Source organism: Metopolophium dirhodum, chromosome 1, assembly GCF_019925205.1.
Source record: "Metopolophium dirhodum isolate CAU chromosome 1, ASM1992520v1, whole genome shotgun sequence".
NCBI lineage: Eukaryota > Metazoa > Arthropoda > Insecta > Hemiptera > Aphididae > Metopolophium > Metopolophium dirhodum.
The window spans coordinates 70,625,702-70,649,496 of NC_083560.1; the positions used below are offsets into that span (position 1 = coordinate 70,625,702).

Here is a 23,795-nt window from a genome sequence, read left to right on the forward strand (position 1 = left end):
ACCTAACATATTTTTTTAGTTAAATTTTCATAGGAAATCAAGAAGGTGAAACTTAATTCAATATCATTACAATTTTATGTATACTAAGTAACAAAATACAAAACATTCACTTATTATTATTTTTGCCATATTTTGAATTGTTGAAGTATGTATTTTATGGTTTATTTTTTGTATACAAGCCCAAAGTTGAGTGATAATACTTTATAGTTTAGAGTGTTTTTATTTGACAACAATAACAATAATGAAAGCTATAGATTTATCTTATCATAGTGGTAATCCAACCAGTTAACATTAGTAGTTAATAATCAATTATATTTGACACTAAACTTCAAGCATATGATATTTATAATACTTATTACACTATATTAAACCTACAAATATAATTTAGACTATACTTTCATTTACTTTTAATAATAACAATTACTATAATGACACTTTTATCATTTGACAATTTTTATCCAACTATAAAATAATTATTTTTTAACATTGTTTGGTGTTATTGCTTATAGACTCATAGACTTTCATCTGATCAAACAGAAAGTTTAATTAGTACAGAAGCCGCTGTTCAACAAGGCGAAGTATCTTCGTCAAAACCAACTAGAATATCAAATACAGAGTTGGCACCTTTGTTACTTTCGGTATGTCATACATAAAATTAATTGTAATGTCTTAGTTATTAAATTATTAATAAATACATTTTTGTAGGCATTAGACGGGTTTTTATTCGTTGTAAATGCAGACAGTCAAATAGAATTTGTGACAGAAAATATACAACAATTTCTACATTATAACAAAGAAGAATTACTTGGTAAGAGTGTTTATAATATTATTCACCACGGTGATCACACCAAGTTTGGTGTTCTTTTAAACAACCCATTGTTAATCTACGACTCGCCTATCGGTTCTCTGGGCTCTAACGTACCAACCACTCCTCTTATGGAGCAATCGCCCTCTGGTTCCAAAGGGAACAATTGGAATCAGAGGTTTACTAAAAAATTTAATTGCCGGCTATTAATCAAACCTCCATCTGATCAAGACCAAACTATCGAAGAAAAACAGACAAGAGTTAGCCAGTACGAAACATTACAGGTAATTATAATGCATTATAATAGTTTCACTTGACAGCCTTTTATACTAACTGTATTTTAATTACTTAGATATCGTCTACAAAAATTAATGGTGGTATGGTCGATGACGAAGATAGTACAGATGGCGTTAGCCAGAATTTGTTATGCATAGCACGACGAGTGCCGTATAATGAAAAACATTTAAGTCCTCCTTTGGAGCAGTTTACAATTAAACTTGATCAAAATGGGAAGATTTTGGCTTTGGATACCAAAGATGTATCTGAAGTTTATGCTCAACACATAAATAAGGTAATATCAAAATGTCAAAAATCATTCATTATTAAATTTACAAAAGTTTTGCTATATATAAATACTATTTACAGGATTGTTTAGTGGGTAGATTGTTACATGATAAATGTCATAAGAATGATGTAATAAAAGTGGCCAACCATCTACAAGAAACACGTCGGGCAGGTTTCGGTACAAGTCCAGTTTATAAGTTACACTTAGTTGAAGATAAATATGTAAAGGTTCAAACTAAGTCTAAGTATTTCAAAAGTAATGAAAATCATGAAATGGACTTTATAATGGCAGCACATTCAATCATTGTGTAAGAAAAAATTAACATTTTAAACTTGTAGCATTTTCAAATAAAAATTAGAATAAAGCGCCTCAAATTGATATTTAACGCTATATCCGCATGCGTTGTCTCTGTCTTACAAATACACAACATAGCAAAATCTGTTTTGCGCAGAACAATTATGCTCCCTCTGTATTTATAGTAGAATTACCCAAATTCCACTACGCATAGGGAAGAACTTTATCTGTGTCATATTGCGTTTTTATTATTTGTATAACATATAACTTGAATTGTATTTATTTAAATACAATTAAAGTTATCAGTTTGAGATCATTAGGTTTTTTTTGGTTTAATTATTAAACATTATTGGTAAGTGCTAAAAAAAAACAAAAACGCTTCGACACAGATAAAGTTCATCCTTATATGTTTTGAAATTAAGGTAATTCTACTATAAATACAGAGGGAGTATAGTTGTCCTGTGCAAATGTTGTGAATTTGTAAGATGGAAACAACACATGCGGGTTAGCGTCTTCTTAATATTTATATTTATATCAAATAGTTTTAACACAACATTTTTTTTTAAGATTATACTATAATTTATTTATTATCTTAATTGTTAACAATTTAATTTTTATATTCAGTAATTAGATTAATTAATCATTTTAAAATAATGATCTATTGCTATTTGATAGTACAACATATTATAAAACAACATTAATTTCTTAAATCATTTGTTAGTTCCCTATTATATTATACATTTTATTTTTTAGTGATAGTGAAATGTGTGCTATGATTGAGAACAATAGTGCTCGAGCAGCAGCAGAACAGATGAATGCCTCATTCAATGGGACAGATCCATTATCATTAATGTCTAATAGTGTTGGATCTAATCAGTCTGTGTCGATCTTGCAATCTGAATCTAAATTCGGTAATGACTATAACATGACTCCGTCATCTGATCTCAATTTTTCCGATTTCGGATTATTTCCAAGCACGACTTTTGGTGATATGTTGCAAGAAAATAAGTGGTCTGAACCATCTACAAACTCAGTTGAAGCCCCATCTAGAACTACACCAGTGCCTAGCCCAGCCACAGTATCGTCCAACCCACACACTCCTGTGGCACAGACTCAGTACTCTTCATTTCCTTTCAGTCCACTCATACCATCACCAAAGGATTCTTATGATTCTTGTGGTAGTGTGGATAGAATGGAATCAGCTCGACTACGAACATTGCTGATGAAACGAACTGATGGATCATCTGAAGACAACAATGTATCAAAGAACAAACATAATATATTAAAAGGATTGTTGAATCCAGATGATATGGCTTCCCAAAGTGCAGATGACGAGTCAACTAATCACAGCACTCCACCAAGTCCTGCTAATGTACGGCAAGCATCTCGCAGCAATTCTAACATGAACGATTCCCCATCAACTCCAAATAATGCTACTACCAGCAATAATAATAACAATATGTTGATTAAGGTGTGTATAACTACTAAATTGTATAAAAAATAAGAACTTCTGAATTTTTTTTTTTTATATGATTTTGGAAATAATTTTTTTTTAATATTTATTATAAGTTCTGCAAAATATTCAAACTTTTATTTTTATATTATCAACTGAGATCAGTTATATTGGGCTACAATAAATTTTTCATAAAACCTTGCAGTTATTAAATGACAAAAGTGAAGATGAAGATATTGAAGCTCGAGCAGGGCTTAAAAAACAAAATGATCTTCTTCAACAATTACTAAAAGATGATGATAATGTTAGGCAGCATGGAATCATGCTTGAGGTAATTTATTGCAAAAAAATAATTTGTGTGTGCACGTTTTTTGATTAATTTTTTATATTATTTCCAAAGTCTAAAATAATTGTTTATTTGAATGTGTAATTTTATAAATATAATTCATAATGTTATATTGACCTTTTATTTGCTTTTATAGCAAAACAATCAACACTCAAATGAGGACCTATTACTGAATAGCGTGGGTTTTCGTATTCTGTCCCCAACATCACCTGACAGTCATAACCATGGCCGTAAACGTAATAGCATAAGTGCTGACGATGAAAATGATCATCCTCCATTGAAGCGTACCAATAGTTCTGGAGGAAGTTCAGGCCCTTCAGTTCTTGAATCAATGCCAAGCCCTAGTGGCTCTCAGGCACAAGTTACCAATAGTAAATTACGCGAGCGAAACAAAATGCTTGCTTCATTGTTAGCCAAAGATCCTCCTCCTACTGCTATACCAGCAATACCGGCTTCTGTTATATCAGCTACACCACAAGATAAATTAGTTACTATTATAAAACATCAGCAGCAACAACAACAGCAGCAGCAGCAACAATCTGGTTCGTATTTCATATCTAACCTTTTTAAGTAAATTAGCAATAACAGACGGTAAATTGATTTTTTTTTTTGTAGCTGGTGGCTGGAACATGAACAGTGGACAACATTCAATGACTTCATCAAGTGTGCAAACCCAACTTCAAAGTCACCAACGGATTTTACTGCAAAAAAGTAATTATAATTATGACTATAAATTAAATTAAAGTAACATATTATACATTCAATACATGCTTGTGTATTATGTTAACTTACACATACTTACTTTTCATATGTAAAATAACTAATTCATGCAACAACTCCTCTTTTTTAGTTTAACTAATATATTTTCTTTCGCTAGGTGGTAATAACTTGTACCTAAATCATATGCTGGATCAACCACAGGCTCTCCAAAGTCAAAACCAAATTCAATTACAACAAATGCGACAAGTTACCTCCTCAGCTATTAGTGGTTATAGTTCTCTATTGAGTAATATAGCTGAATCAAATAGTAACTCATTACCATTTAATTCGGATCCAGAATTGTCAGATCTTTTAGAAGAAGTCATGGACATCATGAATGTTACTTCAGGTAAGATATTTTTAAAGTATATAATCTTATTGAAATGCTATAATTTTTAATTTATATTGCAGATAATTCGACATTGTTAAACTTATTCAACGTTTTAGAAACACCAAACGTCCCCAATCCTGTTGGACAAAACACTACCAACCAAAATTCTTACAATTCTTTAATGAATGAAAAAATGGCTGTTAATGCAATTCAAAAATCTTTGATGCAAGTTGAATCTACAGTTGAATCGCCTTCACCAGTAAATATTTGTGACAGACTACATTTATTTAATATTCTTATACTATAGAATTGAATATTAAAATTTTAGTTAAACTATGGTTCTCCAACTGGAAGCAATCATCATGCACAAAACCAATTTATTCCACCTCCAGCATATCAACCACAACAAAAAAACAGTGTCAGATTCAATCCACAGCAATCACCTAGGCCACCATATCCTAAGAATGTTCAAACTCCGCCTTTGGTTAGTTTTATGAAAAATATAATACATCATTATTACTTTAAATAATTTTAAATCATAAGTTCATATTATGTTTAAAAGTTTCAATGTTTTTATAAATAACTATTTACTTTTTTAATTAGCAACAACAACAGTTATTATTGCAACAGCAACAGCAACAAAAACAAAGGTTGATTCAGCAACAACAACAGAAGCAAAGACTTTTACAACAACAACAGCAACAAAAAATAATGGTTGTTACAACAAATGCTGCAACTTTACCAACCCCAGATCCTACCACTGCTTTGCAAACTATAGATTCATTGTTAAATAATACTGGTCCACCTAATGTTGCGTTACAAGTAATAAAAACGCTTAATATTTAAGGATATATTTTATTACATTAAATTGTGTTTTTCAGCGTTCCTCGAGTGTACCTGATTCACAATCTCAACTAAGTCCAGTTTATGCTGCTCCCTGCAGTGTGTTGCTCAATTCGTCTCAGATCTCACCTTCATCTAACCGACAACCCCCCTATTCTACTCTTACACAACAGTCTTTCCCTATGTTAAAGTGAGTAATAGTACTTTGTAATATACTAATATCTAGTGTACTGGTGTTGAGTAAAATTAATAATCTACACTTAAAAAAGTTTATATTTGTCTTTTAAAGAAACTATTTGAATTTATATATTTTTTTCATAATCTCCACCATATTTGCTAGTGTAACAACAATATTTTTTAATATAATTTTGGGATCGAATCCTAAAATGTATATTGATCTCAACTTTTAGACTTGTTTTCTTACAACTTTTCGTACGCCAAACATAGACACTAATTCATCACTCATTTTACGAGAAAACCTGTCATTATAAATGCTGTTTAGCATTGATAGTTTAAAAATTATGTTTGGGTCTTTTAAAAATAGTTATATTGATCAGTTCATAATTTGTTACCTACCGGGGTTGTACCAGTAATATATACTAAAGATCTACTATATAGACCATATGAAGGTAATAATTGAATATATTGGGAAAAACTCAATCACGTAGCGCTGTTTGACGATGTCTACATATTGTTATATGAATTATCAATATTACTGCTTTTGTTAGGTCTTAATCTCTTAGAATAGTTTCAAGGTCTTAGTCTGTTATAACATGTATTAAAAACCAGTTAGAAAGTTATATTGTGACCAACAATAGTTTAATATAGTAAAAACAATCAAAAATATATCGAGTCAGCCAGGTACGGTTTTTAAAATATATGGTATAATCCGTACTTAAAAAATATATTTATTGAAATATGTAATTTTAAAACACTAATACTTAATGTTATATTTTTTTTTTCTAGCTATGGAACTACTACACAAACTCAAACCACTACACAAGCGCAACAAATTGTACAACAAGCCACTTCAAGAATGTCTCCATCATCACATTCACAATATCAAAATCCTATCAACCCCTGTGTTAGCCAAGTAAATTTATTTTATTTTTTTATTTTTATACCTAGTATTATAATATTTAACTTATTTATTGTTATTATAGCAACAGCAAACACAAAATATTTATAATAGCCAAACTCAACAACCTGGGGTGTGGACTCAACAGAGATTGACATTACATCAACAACAGAATCCTATGCTTAATGCTCAACTACAGGTATAAAATGATTTTTAATTTATTTTTTTGTGTTCAAACTAAAGTAATTTAAATTATAATTTATTTTAATTTTAGATCACTGGTGGTTTCAATAACAGTTCTGTGAGACAAAATTTTCTTAATCAACAGCAACAAAGTCACGGAAGTGCCACTCGTGTACTAACAAGTCCTGTAGGTTATAATACCGAAGTACCACCTAATACCAATTGTCAGCCACAACAGCAACAACAGCAACAGCAATTCCGGTTACCTAGAAATATAAATATGACAACTACTAATTCACAAATTCAGGGTAAAAATGAAAACATATAATATGTTTCAAATATTTAATTAATAATTTTAATAATCTTAATATTTTGATTGAGCTCATATTTATAATAATACAGGCGGGAATAATGGTGTCACAGAATTTACTAGAAATGAGCTGCGGGCATTTGTAGGTGTTCGTAGTCAACAACAGGGAATTACTCGGTTATCTAACCAATTATTACCTGGACAAAATGTTAATTCCGCAGAACTCGATTCATTGGGCTTAAATTTTGATATGTCTCCTACAGGTATAGAAAAAATATAATATTTATAAATATATTTGTCATAACTTATTACTAATAGTACTGCAAATTTCAGGTGGTAATGAAAGTCCCAAGTGGTCTAGTTTAAATTCAGATTTAAGTTCGTCCTCACCACAGCCCCAAGGAATGCCTGCAAGGGTGAGTTAATAGTAGTGGTGACATGAATGGGAATGGGATTATGTTTATAATTTATTATTGTCGTTGTGACATTTAAAATAAAAGTGGTATGTAGACCACAATGATTTCAAGTAATTGGCACCGTTTAACTATTATAAAATGTTTGTATTCAAAATGGACTATAATCTATTTATTTATTATTGTTGGTATGTTACAAAGATACTAATATAAAATTAAATTACAGAGTAATATTTCAGTTGTACATTTGATAGTTAATAGTTCAAATTAATATAGATACATGCTTTAGATAGAAATAGAAAAATTGTGTTGTAACATTGAAAATTAAAGTTCTTGCTCCCATTAGTTAAGAGTGGCCTGTATATAATTACACTTTTTATGCACAAATTATCATTTTTATTTTTATTTTTTAGAATCCAATGAATGACTCTCCGAGAACTAGTAGTGCAAATTCAACCACTAACGTAACAGACCAAAAATCATCTTCTCTTCTGCAAAAATTGCTTTCGGAAAAATAAATAAATACTTCTTTTTTACTTTTTGTAAAAGTGGGAAACATTTTGGGATGAACTGTTTTGGTTATTTTTTTTTCATATTATGTATTTAGTTTTTTATTTACTTATTTAATTTAATAGTAAAAAAACAATTTGGCATTTTAACAATTTAACTATGTACAAACCTACCTACTTTACTTAAATAGGTGTACATAATATTTTTAGAATATAGGCTTTAATGTTACATGTTGTTTTATTTATTAATAAGGATAAGTTATTAATCATTGTTTTGTTTTACTTGCCAATGTAATATTGTAAATTAGTTTCTATTGTAGTTTTGATAACAATTTTACCTTGCTTTTTATTTTATTTTTTTTAATTATCGATGGAAATCAGTATTTAAGAACAATTATTTTCAATGGAGTCCAGTCATAGTTAGCATTTGTTCATGTATTGTGTTCAATGTTCATTTGTGTGCTCTTGTTATTTGTGGTAATCAAATAGCATCATTCATCATATTTGTATAATATTATATACAGTATACAGTAATTAGAAAAAATTTCAACAAATATTCCCTATTATTTTATTTTATCAGCACTTAATATATATTTATTTTTTTATTATTATTATTACAAACACCTTTTTTTTTGTTAATTTGTCAATAGTTTTGTTAATGTTTATTGATATGTTTGATCGTTAGTGCGTTTTACAATACCAACTACAATGATCAGTTTAATGTCATTGGGTTTCATACGGTGACTACATATCAACAAAATGTCTTCCTACTAATATTATTGATTGATTATAAATTAATTATTGATTATTTTTATTTTATTTTTTTTAATTATGTTTTTCTTTTTCTCTTTACCTTTCACTTTCATTATTGTTTTGATATAATTATTTTCTTTGGTCTTCCTGCAGTTTTATTTCTGGAATTTATAGTAATGTTACATTCTAAGGTTCTTAAATTCATAGGTATTGTCCTTTTCAGATGTTTCATAGTTGTCTGTAACTGGTATACTATTAAAATTCATCTAAATATAAATATTTTCAGTTAGAGTCAACACATTCAAACCCCAAATATAAACAACGGGCTCTTACTCTATGATTTTAAATTACCTTGTTATAAGTTGAATATTATTTCTTGTTAAATTAGTTTTCTTCTTCTTCTTCTTGTTCCTCCTGGTAAAAGATACTGGATTCCATTATTCAATTCACTTGATCGATTTAATTATTTTTATCACATGCTTATTTCTCAATTAAAATACAGTGGCAAGCAATTATGTTTTTAATTCCTAATTGTGTTCAGCAATTTTGCTTGTTCATGTAATAACATTATATCTTTAATATTATTAGAGGATTAAAACACTTATAACAATTTTTATATTTTATTTAAAAATGTATGAAAAACAATTATGTTTGTGAAAAAATGTTTAACCAAGTATCTTTTAACACGTTTTAATAATAATAAGTCGTTATTTTGCTTACTATTATTATATTTTTATTATTATATATTATTATTTTTACTGTTGTTGTTGCGAGTTTTCTTTTTTTAAGTTCCTTTTGTTATTATTTACAAATAATTTTTTTTTCTGTCTTAAAACCTAGATTTTTAAGAAGTCATGTATCATTCAATTTTATTCCTAGGTGTACATTCATTTTATTATTATTATTATTATTATTATTGCCCATTTTATTAATACAGTTAACTACAATTAGTTAAAATATTATCAACAGTAAGCACCAAACGCTGAAATTGAATTCTTCTAGGTTATCTGGTTGATGTTGTTTAATGTTAAAATTAGTATAATTAATACACGTTTGGTGTTATTTTTGAAAAATATATATGTAGGGTGTTATTTGCCAATTAATATTCTTATAATATTATATTATAGTTACCTATGAAATACACTCAGGTTATTGCAAAATATATATGTAATATAGGGGTGTTTGTATGTGGTGTATTATTATTATATATATTTTTTTTATATATATATATAGTTTCAAGTCTATTGTGTAATGTTACACAACAATAGCTTTAGAATAATTTAGATTTATCTAATGTATAATTATATTTCTTAAATTTTTAAGCAACATTGTACATTGACCAATTTGGGTTATTATTATTAATTTTTAATTTTTAATTATTATTCATTAAGTATTCTTAACGCAGGGAGATATGCATTGTTAATGTGGGAATGTGTGTGTTGAAATAGTTATTTTATTTATACACTTGTTTTATATGTAAATAATGTAAAAGTTGATACTAAATGTGAAGGTTATATGAAATTATCTCGTATGTGATAATGAGAAAAAAATTTTGCAATTTTTTATTCCATTATTTTTGTAACAGTTCTTATTAATTTAATTTAAAATGATATATATGCACGTTTTTCATTTAAATGAATTAACAGTGTTATCTTTTTTGAAATATAATTTTAATTTAACGTAAAGAATAAATATTTTTGTTTATTTATTTATATTTTTTTTAGTAACAAACATGACTCAAACATTTCTCAATTCTCATGAATTTAAATTTTAAATGCAAAAAATTAATTAACAAAAAATATATTTTTAAACCTAATAATATTTACTATTTTTAATATGAATGAGAGTAAATTTTACAATTTTATAAATAGTTTATATTTTTTCTGTGTTTTGAAAAATAAGAAATTTTAAGAATGGTAACTCACATATTTAAGTAGCATTAAAATTTTATTTTTGAAAAATATGTTATCAAGTCGGCATCTTGTTTTATTATTATATAAGTATATAATTTCTGATGAACTAAATTACATTTATCGTGAAGTATGTATATTATACACAAATTTATATATATTACATACAGATATATTATTATATATACATTGTTTAAAAAATATTTATTTATGTACTACACATTAAATGTGAATAATTTTTTAATGTAGAACTGTATACCACAAGAATTTACTAGTTATTTTTATGGATGTAATTTTTTAATTTATATTATATGATTATTATTATTACTATGTTGCAATTTAATTTTGGTTATGTAAAGTTTTATTTTGTGGATTTATTAATGTAATAATGCAATTTTTTAATATTTTATTAAAGAAAAGTTAATACTATATTATATCTAAGTATATATGTGTATATATATACTTATAAAATTAAGATAGTAAGGATAATTAATTCCTAAATTGTATGGATAATTAGGTGTATTCCTGAATATTTTTTATGTTTTGAAAATTGATGTTTATGTCTAAATAGACTTTCTTTATACTATATGTGTTATTTAAATACATTTCCATCCCTCATTATTGACATATTACGGTAAATATTATTTTAAATTTATGACTTAAAATCTTGTCATTCAAACTACTTTTTACAAGAACTACAATTTGTTAGGTTAGGTACAATTGGTAAATAAACAAGACTTAAAATTGTTATACAATTTTGATATATGATCAATGATCATATAAATGATACCATCCATAGTAAGCTAAAAGTTTAAAATTCTTACGGTTGCTTCTTATTGTATATAGTACTCAATTATTGACTTGGTACTCAGTGTTTTTTCTGGCCGTGTATACCTGTGCAATGTGCATACAGCTGTTTGGTAATTAATTTTATAATATTTGCTTGGCAAGATCTAAATAAATATGTTTTAAATAAGCATTACAAAAAAATACTAAATGTGAATACAGAATACAAATATATAATTTTTTAATGAAATACAGCCAATAGTTTAAACTGAAAATAAATTTAAAGGACTGTGATGGATTTCAAAACTGTCAAAATTAAAATGACTGACATGTGTAAATAATGATCTCTGCGTTGGTAATGTTGTCAGGAGTATTTAATCTAGCTTATAGGTACAAGGAAGCGAATAATAAAGAGGCTAAATTCCTACAATGAAAACATATTATTTACTTTCTCAAACTTGCGATAAAATGAATGATCTGAATTAATTACAGATAATATTTCTTTCAACTCAAGCTACTTAAGTGATAAGAAGTTCTGGCCAAATGTATATATTATGCTGTTGTTAAATTCTTTTACACTCTACCAACTACCAGTGTTGAATCAATACTACTAAAAGCCTATCTTTCGCTTTAAGAGAATTAATAACTACCTATATTATGTGCTATGTGCAGTGCTTGAATTGGAAAAATAAAAGAAACTCGATTTATAAGTTTTAAACATGAAAAAAAAATTACAATTACAAAAATAATTTGTATAAAGAATGAAGGTATCTATGTCGTACTGTCCCATCATTGTAATAAAAATAATTACAATAGGTTCTCTAAAAATGTACAACAAATTGTAGAAGCGTATACTTATAAATTAGCTTTTTCTCCCTATGACCTTGTAGTTTGTCAAATCCTGATTCAATTCGACTGAACATAATTCGCTTGATAAATTAAACGAGACCTAATTCGATTAATTGATGCACAATCAGAGGTCAAAGGGGTGGGTGGGGGATGGGATGACGTCCCTCCACTTTTATAATTTATATTTTCCATCCCTCCGCTTATTTCGTCGAAAATCATGCATCTCCCTTATAATAACATCTCCCTGCTACTATTTTTAAGGGATATGCGAGGGGCGCTTCATCATTCTGCATTTTTATCAAAATACGCAAGATACCATCATAATTTGTCTTGTATAACCGCAGATCTATAAATTAGACATTAGTTAATATTAATTTATTAATATTTAATATTAACTAACTATTAGTAAGTTCCTAAACTATTATTTTAATTTTGAGTTTTGAGTTTGTTATTATTTATTTATTTAACTATAATATAAATAATTAAGCACTCTGTTGAACTCTGGCCGAATTACACTGATTTAAACAGAAAAAATGAAGTAATTTTCAATCGACTTAGAATTGGTTACACGAAACTCACACACAATCATCTTATGGCAAAGACAGATCCACCCCTATGCCCAACAATCAACATGCACTAACATTTTCTAACCACGATAAAATTTTCAAAATATTTTGAGCTGTTTACGGACATTTTCGATTTTAAATATTTTTAGTTTTTTTTTCTATAAATGATCATAAAATGTTATTTGTTGGGTCAAAAAGCGTGAAAAATTAATACAAGGCTCTTGATATATTGTTACAATAGTAGTTGAAAAATATTGAAAATACATTGGCACAATTTTTTTTTATAAACATTTAAACTTCGATTTTTGACCGTGACTGATCCGTAATAAAAATGAGTGGTGCTCTGGTGTGTTAAAAAAAAACATGAAAACCTCTGCCTTAAATTACCTAAATACCAGCTGGTGAACAAAAGTTTGGGTCCCCAAAAATATGTCATATCTATTACAGTGCCTAAATATGTATATTTAGGTATTTGAAAATTCCAGGAAGTAGATATAACCTATCGAACTGTAGTATAATATTAAGGTATTCAGTGTTCACATTAGACATGTGGCAGTGGTGTTATATTATCTACCTACTTTCAGAGACATAAATCAATAGAATTTAGTTATATATATTTTGATTGCCAGTAAAAACAATAATTAATAATAATATGTTTAAACAGAATATGTTACATGCATGGTAAGTAATAAGTACCTATTATATATATTTCGTGTGCGTATACAGCACAATTCACACTACATCTATGACAATTTTTTTTTGATTTGCGATTACTTGCAATGGACGCATCTCACATTACAAAACCATAATTTTTAGTTGAACGTATATAATGTAATAGTAATTGAAATACATGGGTAACAGCTGTGGCTGCTGCAGCAGGCTTATGCATCTGCGTCCTCCTCGTCGTCATCTCCTTCGCCTTCCTCATCAACGGTCGCGTCTTGGTACTGTTGATACTCGGACACCAGGTCATTCATGTTAGATTCTGCCTCGGTGAACTCCATCTCGTCCATGCCCTCACCGGTGTACCAATGCAAGAAAGCCTTGCGCCGGAACATGGATGTGAACTGCTCGGATACGCGCTTGAACATCTCCTGTATAGCTGTTGTGTTGCCGATAAACGTGGCCGACATCTTTAGGCCCCTGGGTGGTATGTCGCACACTGCGGTTTTTGTGTTGTTGGGTATCCATTCGACGAAGTAGCTGGAGTTCTTTGTCTGCACGTTGAGCATCTGCTCGTCCACCTCTTTCATGGACATACGGCCGCGGAATATGCTAGCAGCTGTCAGGTACCGGCCGTGGCGCGGGTCGCACGCTGCCATCATGTTTTTAGCGTCAAACATTTGCTGCACTAGTTCAGGGACGGTCAGTGCACGGTACTGCTGGCTGCCACGGGATGTAAGTGGTGCAAACCCGGTGATGAAGAAATGGAGACGCGGGAACGGCACCATGTTGACGGCCAGTTTTCGGAGATCGGAGTTGAGCTGCCCGGGGAACCGGAAGCACGTGGTTACGCCGCACATGGCCGCCGACACCAAGTGGTTCAAGTCACCGTACGTGGGTGTGGTAAGCTTTAGAGTCCGGAAGCATATGTCGTACAGCGCTTCGTTGTCGATGCAAAACGTTTTGTCGGTGTTCTCCACAAGCTGGTGCACGGATAATGTGGAGTTGTACGGTTCCACCACGGTATCTGATACCTACACACAAACATTTCGGATAGTTACAGTTAGGTTAGATTATAATGTACATATTTATTTTTACATTGTTCAGGTATTTTATTGATTTATTGGTAGATTTAAATTGATTGAAATAATCATTTATGTGCAATACATAAATCAACATTAATGGAAAAAAAAGCGGGTAAGTGGATGTCACTCTGCTGTACATTAGTTTACAAGTGGGTCCAATGTATAATGGATTGTATTAAACTTGAATTCAATGATTTAATATAATTTTATAAGAAAAATGATTCTGAGCGGAGACGGTTTGTCAGTCTGAATATTTTATATTGTTATTATAGTTTGTAAGTTGAATTGATATTATAATATTATAATTATTCATTCGTTTCTATGGTGATAAACAAAGCGTTAGAAATTAAAATCCCATTTTTAGCGATTTTTTCGGTGGTTTTTCCCGTGACATTAAATTATTGAGAAAATCGAAAAATGACCTCTCTAAAGTACCCAGCTTGATCCAATTTGCTTAAAGATAATACTATATGTTGAAATCGAAGCACTCCTTCTGGTATAAATTTTGTATACAGGATAAAAATTAAATAAAAAATAAACACCATTGTAAAACCACTAGCTTCCTCACTCCGCTCAGAATCTTAAAAAACTAAACAAATGTGAATAACTAAATAACAGTCGCAATATTTTAAAAGTAGTATGTTTAGTATATATATTGTATTATTGTATACATTTTACAAATTTCTAAAATATCTTCATGTCTCAAACTCAAAGTTTCGCCTTGGTTTTGTTTTTACTTGCGAATTATAAGAAGAGATTAAATATTGTTATCATGATGTATCGTGATGGCAAATGGTAATGATTAAACATTTTTGATTGATCCATTAATTTTATTTTCTATAGTTAATCGTTTAAAATATTAAACTTTACGTCTTGATAAAATAATTCTTACATAGCTAAAATGACTTATCGATAATATTTTTCTAATTAAATTACAAAATATCAAGGCGTGCCCCTCAGTTTACGCCTATGCCTACATAATAATATAAAAATAAATATTTAAACATTTCAAACTAAAATTTATATAAATATTAATATATATATTAATATTTTGTAAAAATAAAATACAATAAGAACTATTTTTATTTTAAGAATTTAGTTTTAATGACAAATGATTTTATACCTTGGGTGAAGGAACAATACTGTATGTGGTCATAATACGGTCCGGATATTCCTCACGAATTTTAGATATCAAAAGTGTACCCATCCCGGAACCAGTTCCTCCGCCTAACGAATGGGTCAGTTGGAACCCTTGCAGGCAATCGCAACTTTCTGCTTCTTTCCTGAAATACAAATTTTGTATAGAATTATTTAACATGGTGATCGGATAGTTAGGTAAAATTCTTCATATTAAAGTACCTGACTACGTCTAAAACTGAATCCACTAACTCTGCACCTTCTGTATAATGTCCTTTGGCCCAATTATTGCCCGCCCCGGATTGCCCAAAAACAAAGTTATCTGGGCGGAAAATTTGACCAAAAGGACCAGATCTCACTGAGTCCATGGTACCAGGTTCCAAATCCACAAGAATTGCTCGAGGTACATACTTACCACCTAACATTTCGACAAAAGTAATTGTAACATTTTTTTTTATTATTATTACATTAAGTTACATTACATCACAATAGTAATTATAATAAGTAATGATATTACAGAATAATACAGTATAACTATTAAGTATTAACTAGTACCTAACTACGGACCTTAGGTTAATTAATTAAAATTTACCGAGCGCTTCAGTATAATAGACATTGATTCGTTCTAGTTGTAGATCAGAATCTCCATGATATGATCCGGTTGGATCAATGCCGTGTTCATCGGAAATGACTTCCCAAAACTAAACAATTTATAATAAATTTGTAATATTTAATTGCGTGTGTACATTGTACATGCGTATAGGTAGTAGCTACCGATATTTATAAATAGTTTTTTTTTTAAATGTTGTTTCACGATGATAAATTATAAATTGAATTTTTAGTTATATGTACCTAAATGTTATTAAAGCTATCGCTAATTTATAATATAGCAATTAACACTATAATCCATCTATATTACCTTTGCACCAATTTGATTTCCACATTGACCAGCTTGTAAATGACAAATTTCACGCATGATTATTATACACCGGTAATCTAATTAAATTTAAAAACGAAAATATGTTGTGTGAAAGACGAAAAATATAACTGAGTTCATTAAACGTTTGTACAATAATACACTAACATAAATGCATAGCGACCGAGTAGAATAATAACATTCTCGTACATCAAAATGGCCAGCTAAACATCATAAATGACAGATGATCGTATGAAAATCATCGATGGTTTTTGTTTCCAAAGACGCTTGTTAATATATTTTGTATTGTAACTGGGGGAAGTGTTCGGAATTGAATTAATTATTGTTTGTTGAGTTGAGTATTATACTTATAATTTTCACTTTGAGTGTACTTATATACTTGTATATTATGTTTTATATCATATGAATATTCAATTTGGAATTTTATTTTTTATTAAATATTGCCATTAAAACTTCAGGTAAGTTAATTGAATATTATGTAATTATACCTATATGGTTATATCTAATCATTTTTGTATTAATATTCTTGTATCAATAATAATTAATAAATATATCTGCATTCATTAAATAAACTTTTAAGTATATAGTTTTTATACATAATATTATATTCATATATATTATATAATATATTAAGGCGCCCGGTGAGAATGTAATTCTGTACACAAAAATACACTCAATGGGAATAATGATCCTGTTCTGAAGAATCAATCAAATTTGATAATTTTTTTTAACTAATAGTGGGAAATATTCTACAGAACGCATCGAACTCCATTTTTTAATATTTTAATCTCAAACTTTATAAGTCTTCAAAATAATACAATTTTAAGCGTTTTTTTATAAATTATATTATACCATTATTTAAAATAAAATAGAAGATTTAATGTGGCCTGTAGGAAGTCTTCATCTTTTAGATATTAAAATTCAACAAGACCTGAGAATTATTCTAGGGAAGCCATTTTTTTTTATATAATACACCTTATAAATCCCTTCCCTAAATAGCTAAGGTATCGGGTAGTAGATTAGTGGAAAAGTATTATAATTAAGGTGGCAACTAAAATATAAAATTGTATTCTCAAATTTTATAGAATTGCGGAAAATTTGATAAACTGGCACCGGGCCCCTTAAATATGCAACTTCATAGATGGCTGTTTAGATTATTTCTTATCCATTTTTCTTTGATGATACTATTATAGAATCCAATTAATTAGGTGATTTTTGCAAAAAAAAACCCGGAAATTTTGCTTTGCTGTATATATATAGTATATTTTGATAAAATGTAGCCATGTAGATACTATACATACAGTATCATTGTTGATGCAAATACAGTAGGTAACTTTTCTTTTTTTCGATATACGTTTTAGTTGCTTATCTGTACTCTATTATTAATGTCTTTGCTCTAAAATAAAATAATAAATAAAAATAAATGTAAATGGTAGGTAGGTATAAATATTTTGTGAATTTTATTTTAATACTTCTTTATTATACTTCATAACTATAATATTTTAAAAATATTAGAAGATGCTGTAGATTTTTTTCATTTTTTTAAATTTTCCTAGAGTACAACAAATTATTGAACAACAAGGAAAATAATTAAAATATAAAAATTAGGTTAAAAATAATTACTAGGTATCTACCTAATTAGTAATTATTAATTGTCAACTTGTCATAAATTGTTATTATTTATCAACTATTGAGGTGTACGATTTAAATTTAAACGAACGCTTCCGCTTGTGTTTTACACGTCATTAGGTACCTAAATACATCATCATAAACCCAATGGCGTTTCCAGGATTCGAAAATTGGGGGGAGGCAAAGCGAAAAAAAAAACTTGCAAACCATTATCTGATAAACGCAAAAAAAATATAAAAATAAAAATTATAAAATAAATATTGTTAGCGTCAAACAAATAAAAAAGAGCACCTATACCTAATATGGCAATTTTTCAACTAATAAAATACGGATTATTTGTAAAAATAATGGCCGGAACACGTTTGGGCATAAAACTCAACGATATTAAATAATATAAAATTTATAATAATATAAATTTTTACATGGGAAATGGAAGAACGATTGGGAACACATGTTTAGGTACCATCTCCGTACCAGCTACACATTTTTTTCTATTATACTTTTAAATATTTTAAATATTACATAATATTATATTAAATCATTAAGTCATATTTATTCTAAATTCACTACGTACATTTAACATAGGAACATCAACATCGTAAAGTATCACAATAGGCAAGCGGCGAATAGAGCAATATTAATTTATGGGCCAGCGCGGCAGCTGGGCAGCGCCTCTGTTACAGAAACAAAAATACCTAAAGCATCTTTATAATCGTGGTTAGAGCTTATAAGTTCCAACTTCCAACCTTCAATAATTTATCTTTATTATCAATTTTATTTTTCAAGATATTTAATTAGTTGTTATTATTGAGTATCGATGTTATTTGTAACATTTTATTTTTTAAGGTATCGTATTTTCTATGCTTAGATCATATTGTATTACCTAATATATAGTATATCCTGTTCCAAAAGAGAAGACACCAGATTTACGTAACAAAACCAGTTTATATTGATATAATATATTGTTAAAATATATATTTTGTCGATTATTACAATAGGTACCTACTACAACATACAAATATATATAAAGGTTATAAACTTATAGGTGGGTATTTTAAATTTACATTATTGAATATAAAACACCAACTCTGTAAAAAAAAAAAAAAAAAAGGCCTCACCAAGAATATATTTAGCCCCTCATAATATTATGACCGTATAATCAGTGGTGCAAATATGGTGGGTAGGGAGGGCCTTAACCCCCCCCCCCCCCAACTACGATTCCCCCCCCCCCTATAAATATCCCTTATTGATTTTAATATTTAGATATAGGCACCGTGTGGGTAATTTTAAGTTAAAAGTTTTGTTAGCCGAGCCGAGAGCTGTAGCGTGTTCCTATAATCCGGACTTAGCGATAAATAGTGATATTATAATGCATAGGTATTATCTACGAAAACCGATTCTGATTGTAGACGGTCTATCAGAATATTTTACAAAGTTATGCATTATGTGCAGTATTAGGTCATGTTTGTACCGGAGATGCCCGATCGCGGCCCGAATTCAGATAGTCGTATTTTATCCAAAATATTAGTAGGTATCCCGATTGCGTTTAAACAGACATTGGTTCACAAAATATCGTATAATTAATAAAATGAAATATCTATAATATATATTTTCATTAAATGCATCATAATTAATAGGTATATACATATAAATAGTAAAATAGTAAAATAATTGTTTACAATAAAAAAAAAGATATGAAATAAAATGAATATTATGTAAATTAATAGTCAAATATTAAAATAATTGTGGTGTTAAATTATAGTATTAGAGGTAGATTTTTAAAACTTAATATTATTGTTATTATTATTTTTACAAAATTAAAGTTAGATAATTTTATGTTTTTTTGATTTTTTAATTTTAATTTGTATAAATAGTATTTACTACATACTATATACGGGCCGCAATCGGGATAGGTAAAAAGGTAAAAATGTTACTTTGGGCCAGGGCATAAATCAAAATAAAAATAATACTGTTTACCGTTGTATGAATATTAAACGTTATGATCTATTGACTGTTTAACGTTATAAAGAATTTAAACGTTATTTAATTTATGCGTTTAGTGTAACTAACAATAAAACGCTATGAAAAATGTAGCGTTTTACGTTTAAACGTTATTTGAATTAGTGTAACATTACTCTCCTAGCCAGTACCTAAGTTACAACCAGGCACGGATCTAGAAATTAAAAAAGGATTAAAGAAGGATCAGACGAAAATATTTACATCAAGTAGGTACATTTATTTTATTTTGAAGAGGTACCTAAATTCTGTCCAGCGAGAGAACTCGCCGATTCTGAGCATCCCCTCACGTCTCCTTGCTATAGAAACCGGTTCCCATATTGCAGAGTGTTGCGTGGGAGAACCAGTTTTGGTCGGTGCGCGTCGCGTTCTCTTGCTGGACAGACTATATAGTATTTTGATTTTTAAATCACAGTTTTCAAAAATAACCATATTAAACTATTATATTATTCTACTGATAGATATAATTGTATAAATATTTTTTTTTCTGACAATGTTATGCAATGTATGTTTCAATCTTAAATCGTTTTCTGTTAAGTTATTCGATATTAATATTTAGTTATAATCGTTTATCGTTTCTGCTTCCTAATCCATTATCAGTTTTCAATCTTTTATCGGTTACCTATATGTTATCCATTATTGATTTCAATCGTTTTTTGAATCGTTTAACGTTATACTCGTAACATTATAAAAACGTTTTGAAGCCCTACTTTGGGCCGCAATCGGGTGACGCCTGTTTGTACTGTGATAACGGAAAGCGTCGAGTCACCGACATCACACATTTATACATCATACCTGTATCAATCAATATACAATGTTGTGGGGGACGGACTGTAGAGGTGGGCAAAAAACTTCGATGTTTATGGTCGATACATCGATGTTTAGTCATTGATACATCGAAGAAAATATCGATGTTTTGAAATTTTTGTATTGTCTTTGTAATGTTGTCTTGCACCAAAAGTTATCACACATGTTTTCATATTTATTGTATTTTGCGTCACACTGTTTTTTCTCTCGGGACGCCGTGATATTCTGGTGATCATGAACTTTTTTTATTTTGTTTAAATTTTTCCATGTTCTAAAAAAGTTTTATGTTAAAACATCGAAAAAACATATTAAAACTCGAAAATCCGATACATCGATGACATTGATGTTTGAAAAATTTTGCCCATCTCTAGGACGGAGTGGCCGAGCAGCCGGCGCTGGTTCGATACCTCGGCCGCGGGCGTCATTTTTCTTTGGGAAAGTCTCGGTGTCCGGAAAACAAGTGCCGCCAACCTCCCACCCGGGACATGGCAAAAACCTACGGGTGCCCCATTAGAAATTCTGCCAAAACACAACACACACTTGTACCAACCTACCCAATCTAAAAACCTACAGTTCCCTCCCCAAACCCAATAGCCTATGTTTCCGCGAGTTATCCAATAAAAAAAAAATAGGTGTTCCCATATTACGTTGATGTTAATTAGTAATTGACATAATTAACATGGAAATGATGGTATTAAATAGTTAGAGAACCAAAACCTTCGTTTTCAGCTAATTTTTTACAGTTTGAAAAACTTTGTCTAACTTTGATCAGCTATATCTCTATTAATTTTTGGTTTAAAAATTAGTTTGATCAACCAAATTTCAGAAAATTTAATGTTCTACAATTTTGTTAAGCTGATATAAATGAAAAACTGAAAAGTCTGAAATTTTTGTAGTTTTTGCAACCCCCCTTCTATATAAATTATAAATGGTAGGTTGTAGGTACATGACAATAACTGATTTAGTACAACTAAAAATATAAGATTATTAAACTATAAACTAAAAGCACTCAGTCCTCACTAATATACGCTCGCATAAAATAACGAGAATGACATTTTTAGCTATGGCACAGGAGTACAGTAACCACATATAAATGGAGTTTGAAGCCGTGCATATGATGCACTCTTCTTCTTCTCCACAGCTTACCGGTCCGTTGAGGACCATTGCTGCCTTCAAAAGGTCTCGCCATCTCTCTCTGTTGTAAGTCAGCTCAAAAGTTGCATTATGGTCTATTACTTAAAGGTCTCTGGTTATTACATCGATCCATCGGGTTCTTGGACTTCTTAGGGGCCTTGGAGTTTTGTTAATTTTTTCTAGGAGTACTTTTTTGATCAGTTGTCCATCTGCTCTCCAAGTGTGTCCAAACCATTCTAGTCGTTTGTTTCTAATAAGCACTACGATAATGGGTCTGTTGTACAATATTTCTGTAATTCATCGTTTTTTCTTCTTTCATAGGTACCTATTCGTTTCTTGATTGAAACGTGGTCTATAGATGTTCTGGAGTACTTTTCTCTCAAATATCATTAATTTCCTTTCGTCGCCTTTTGTTACTAAAAGATCGTTTGCATTCTGATTGTTTCTTGGCATCATCATATACTTAGTTTATTTTTATATATAAATAGGCCCATTGCCTTACTTGCATTAATCAGTTTCTCAGTTGTTAGAATAATTTCTTCTTTCGTCTTCACCAGATTTTACCTCAAATGTTTCCGAGTAATTTTGTAAATACCGTATATTACAAATTGTCTTCTCATTACACATCCTAACGAGATTTATATACTACTTTGGTATTCCTAGTAATATGATGCACTCAATATAATTTATTGAAAACCTTCATTCATTAAATTATCTTTAGAAAAAAAACTATTCAGAATTAGTAATTAAGAATTTTAATCTATTAAACGTAAAACAACTAGGTACATAGTGCATGTCAGTATGTCACTATGCCAGAGACATTTTGTCTAATTTTTTTTAAGTCAAAAAAGTCAAATAGTTAGTTTAAACATAATTGTACTAGATATCTAGACATAAGCGAACTAATACATTAATTTTGATTCTGAAATATAAAACGGAATTTGGATAACCCTTATAATGCTGGCATTAAATTGGCAATACAATTACAAATTAATATTAGTTGGTTTACAAAATTTAAATTATGTAAAACTATTACGGTAATGAAAATAAATAAATTATTAATATCTCAAGTCTTAACCAAATAATTTTTGTATTAACCTTATCATTAACTTATTATGTATTACCTTAAAAATTATTATGATAAATTAATTTCTTAATGTAAGTGTATAGTGAGAAACAAGCTTAGCTTAACAACTTGTCTTCACAAGAAGCTTAGCTTTCAGAGCTGATAATTTAATACAGTAGAACTCCAATTATCCGGACTAATTAATGTCAAGGGTGGTCCAGATAAGCAAATATCCGGATGATTGACATATGATATATCAAAAGTTATATACACACGTAACCATAAACAAATATGTAATTTTATTAGATATTCAACTGAAACAAAATAAGCTTTAATTAAAGTACATACGTGACATAATTTAAAACCAAAAAAAAAGCTGACTTGGCACATAATTTATTTTATTGTACTATTGTACTATACCGTGCGACGATTATACAACAACTGACTTACTAAGAATAATATCTATGTATGTGTGGCAATATTGTAAAATGTTATACATATGTATATGTATTGTATTATCGATAATTTTTAATATACCTACGTTGGAATGACGGATATTATTAAGAAT

At 29.2% G+C, this 23,795-nt stretch overlaps 2 protein-coding genes across 12 annotated transcripts in view; one reads left to right on the forward strand and one right to left on the reverse strand.

The window, feature by feature from the left end:
- The window catches only part of LOC132935251 (nuclear receptor coactivator 3-like), a 55,750-nt gene extending 44,920 nt beyond the window's left edge, over positions 1-10,830 (forward strand). For 7 of the 11 annotated variants that reach the window (XM_061001728.1, XM_061001729.1, XM_061001733.1 and 4 more), the window contains 19 exons: positions 510-638; positions 706-1,089; positions 1,158-1,376; positions 1,451-1,677; positions 2,418-3,135; positions 3,323-3,448; positions 3,600-4,005; positions 4,079-4,174; positions 4,341-4,571; positions 4,634-4,812; positions 4,882-5,037; positions 5,157-5,375; positions 5,435-5,586; positions 6,363-6,489; positions 6,560-6,673; positions 6,749-6,965; positions 7,060-7,230; positions 7,301-7,383; positions 7,794-10,829. In XM_061001728.1, the coding sequence (XP_060857711.1) occupies positions 510-638; positions 706-1,089; positions 1,158-1,376; positions 1,451-1,677; positions 2,418-3,135; positions 3,323-3,448; positions 3,600-4,005; positions 4,079-4,174; positions 4,341-4,571; positions 4,634-4,812; positions 4,882-5,037; positions 5,157-5,375; positions 5,435-5,586; positions 6,363-6,489; positions 6,560-6,673; positions 6,749-6,965; positions 7,060-7,230; positions 7,301-7,383; positions 7,794-7,898 (4,059 nt within the window). In that variant the 3' untranslated portion in view covers positions 7,899-10,829. Of the gene's footprint in view, positions 1-509; positions 639-705; positions 1,090-1,157; positions 1,377-1,450; positions 1,678-2,417; positions 3,136-3,322; positions 3,449-3,599; positions 4,006-4,078; positions 4,175-4,340; positions 4,572-4,633; positions 4,813-4,881; positions 5,038-5,156; positions 5,376-5,434; positions 5,587-6,362; positions 6,490-6,559; positions 6,674-6,748; positions 6,966-7,059; positions 7,231-7,300; positions 7,384-7,793 lie in introns of all 11 variants that reach the window. The other 4 variants (XM_061001735.1, XM_061001736.1, XM_061001727.1 and 1 more) reach the window with 3 other exon arrangements.
- Positions 10,831-13,634: 2,804 nt separating this feature from the next.
- On the reverse strand, positions 13,635-16,632 carry LOC132933786 (tubulin beta chain-like). The gene is made up of 5 exons (XM_061000061.1): positions 16,558-16,632; positions 16,231-16,339; positions 15,861-16,056; positions 15,625-15,784; positions 13,635-14,450 (listed from the first exon to the last, which is right to left on the reverse strand). Exons 1-5 carry the CDS (start codon positions 16,612-16,614, stop codon positions 13,635-13,637), a joined length of 1,338 nt encoding a protein of 445 aa, XP_060856044.1. The 5' UTR covers positions 16,615-16,632.
- Between the last annotated feature and the right edge of the window lie 7,163 nt (positions 16,633-23,795).

What these genes read in the sequence shown, in the direction of transcription:
- LOC132933786 (XM_061000061.1), bottom strand. Translation starts at nt 16,614, where the DNA reads ATGCGTGAAATTTGTCATTTACAAGCTGGTCAATGTGGAAATCAAATT. An exon ending in GAAATCAAATTGGTGCAAAG is followed by an intron (nt 16,340 to 16,557) that starts GTAATATAGATG and finishes TAAATTGTTTAG; the next exon opens with TTTTGGGAAGTCATTTCCGA. An exon ending in CTATTATACTGAAGCGCTCG is followed by an intron (nt 16,057 to 16,230) that starts GTAAATTTTAAT and finishes TCGAAATGTTAG; the next exon opens with GTGGTAAGTATGTACCTCGA.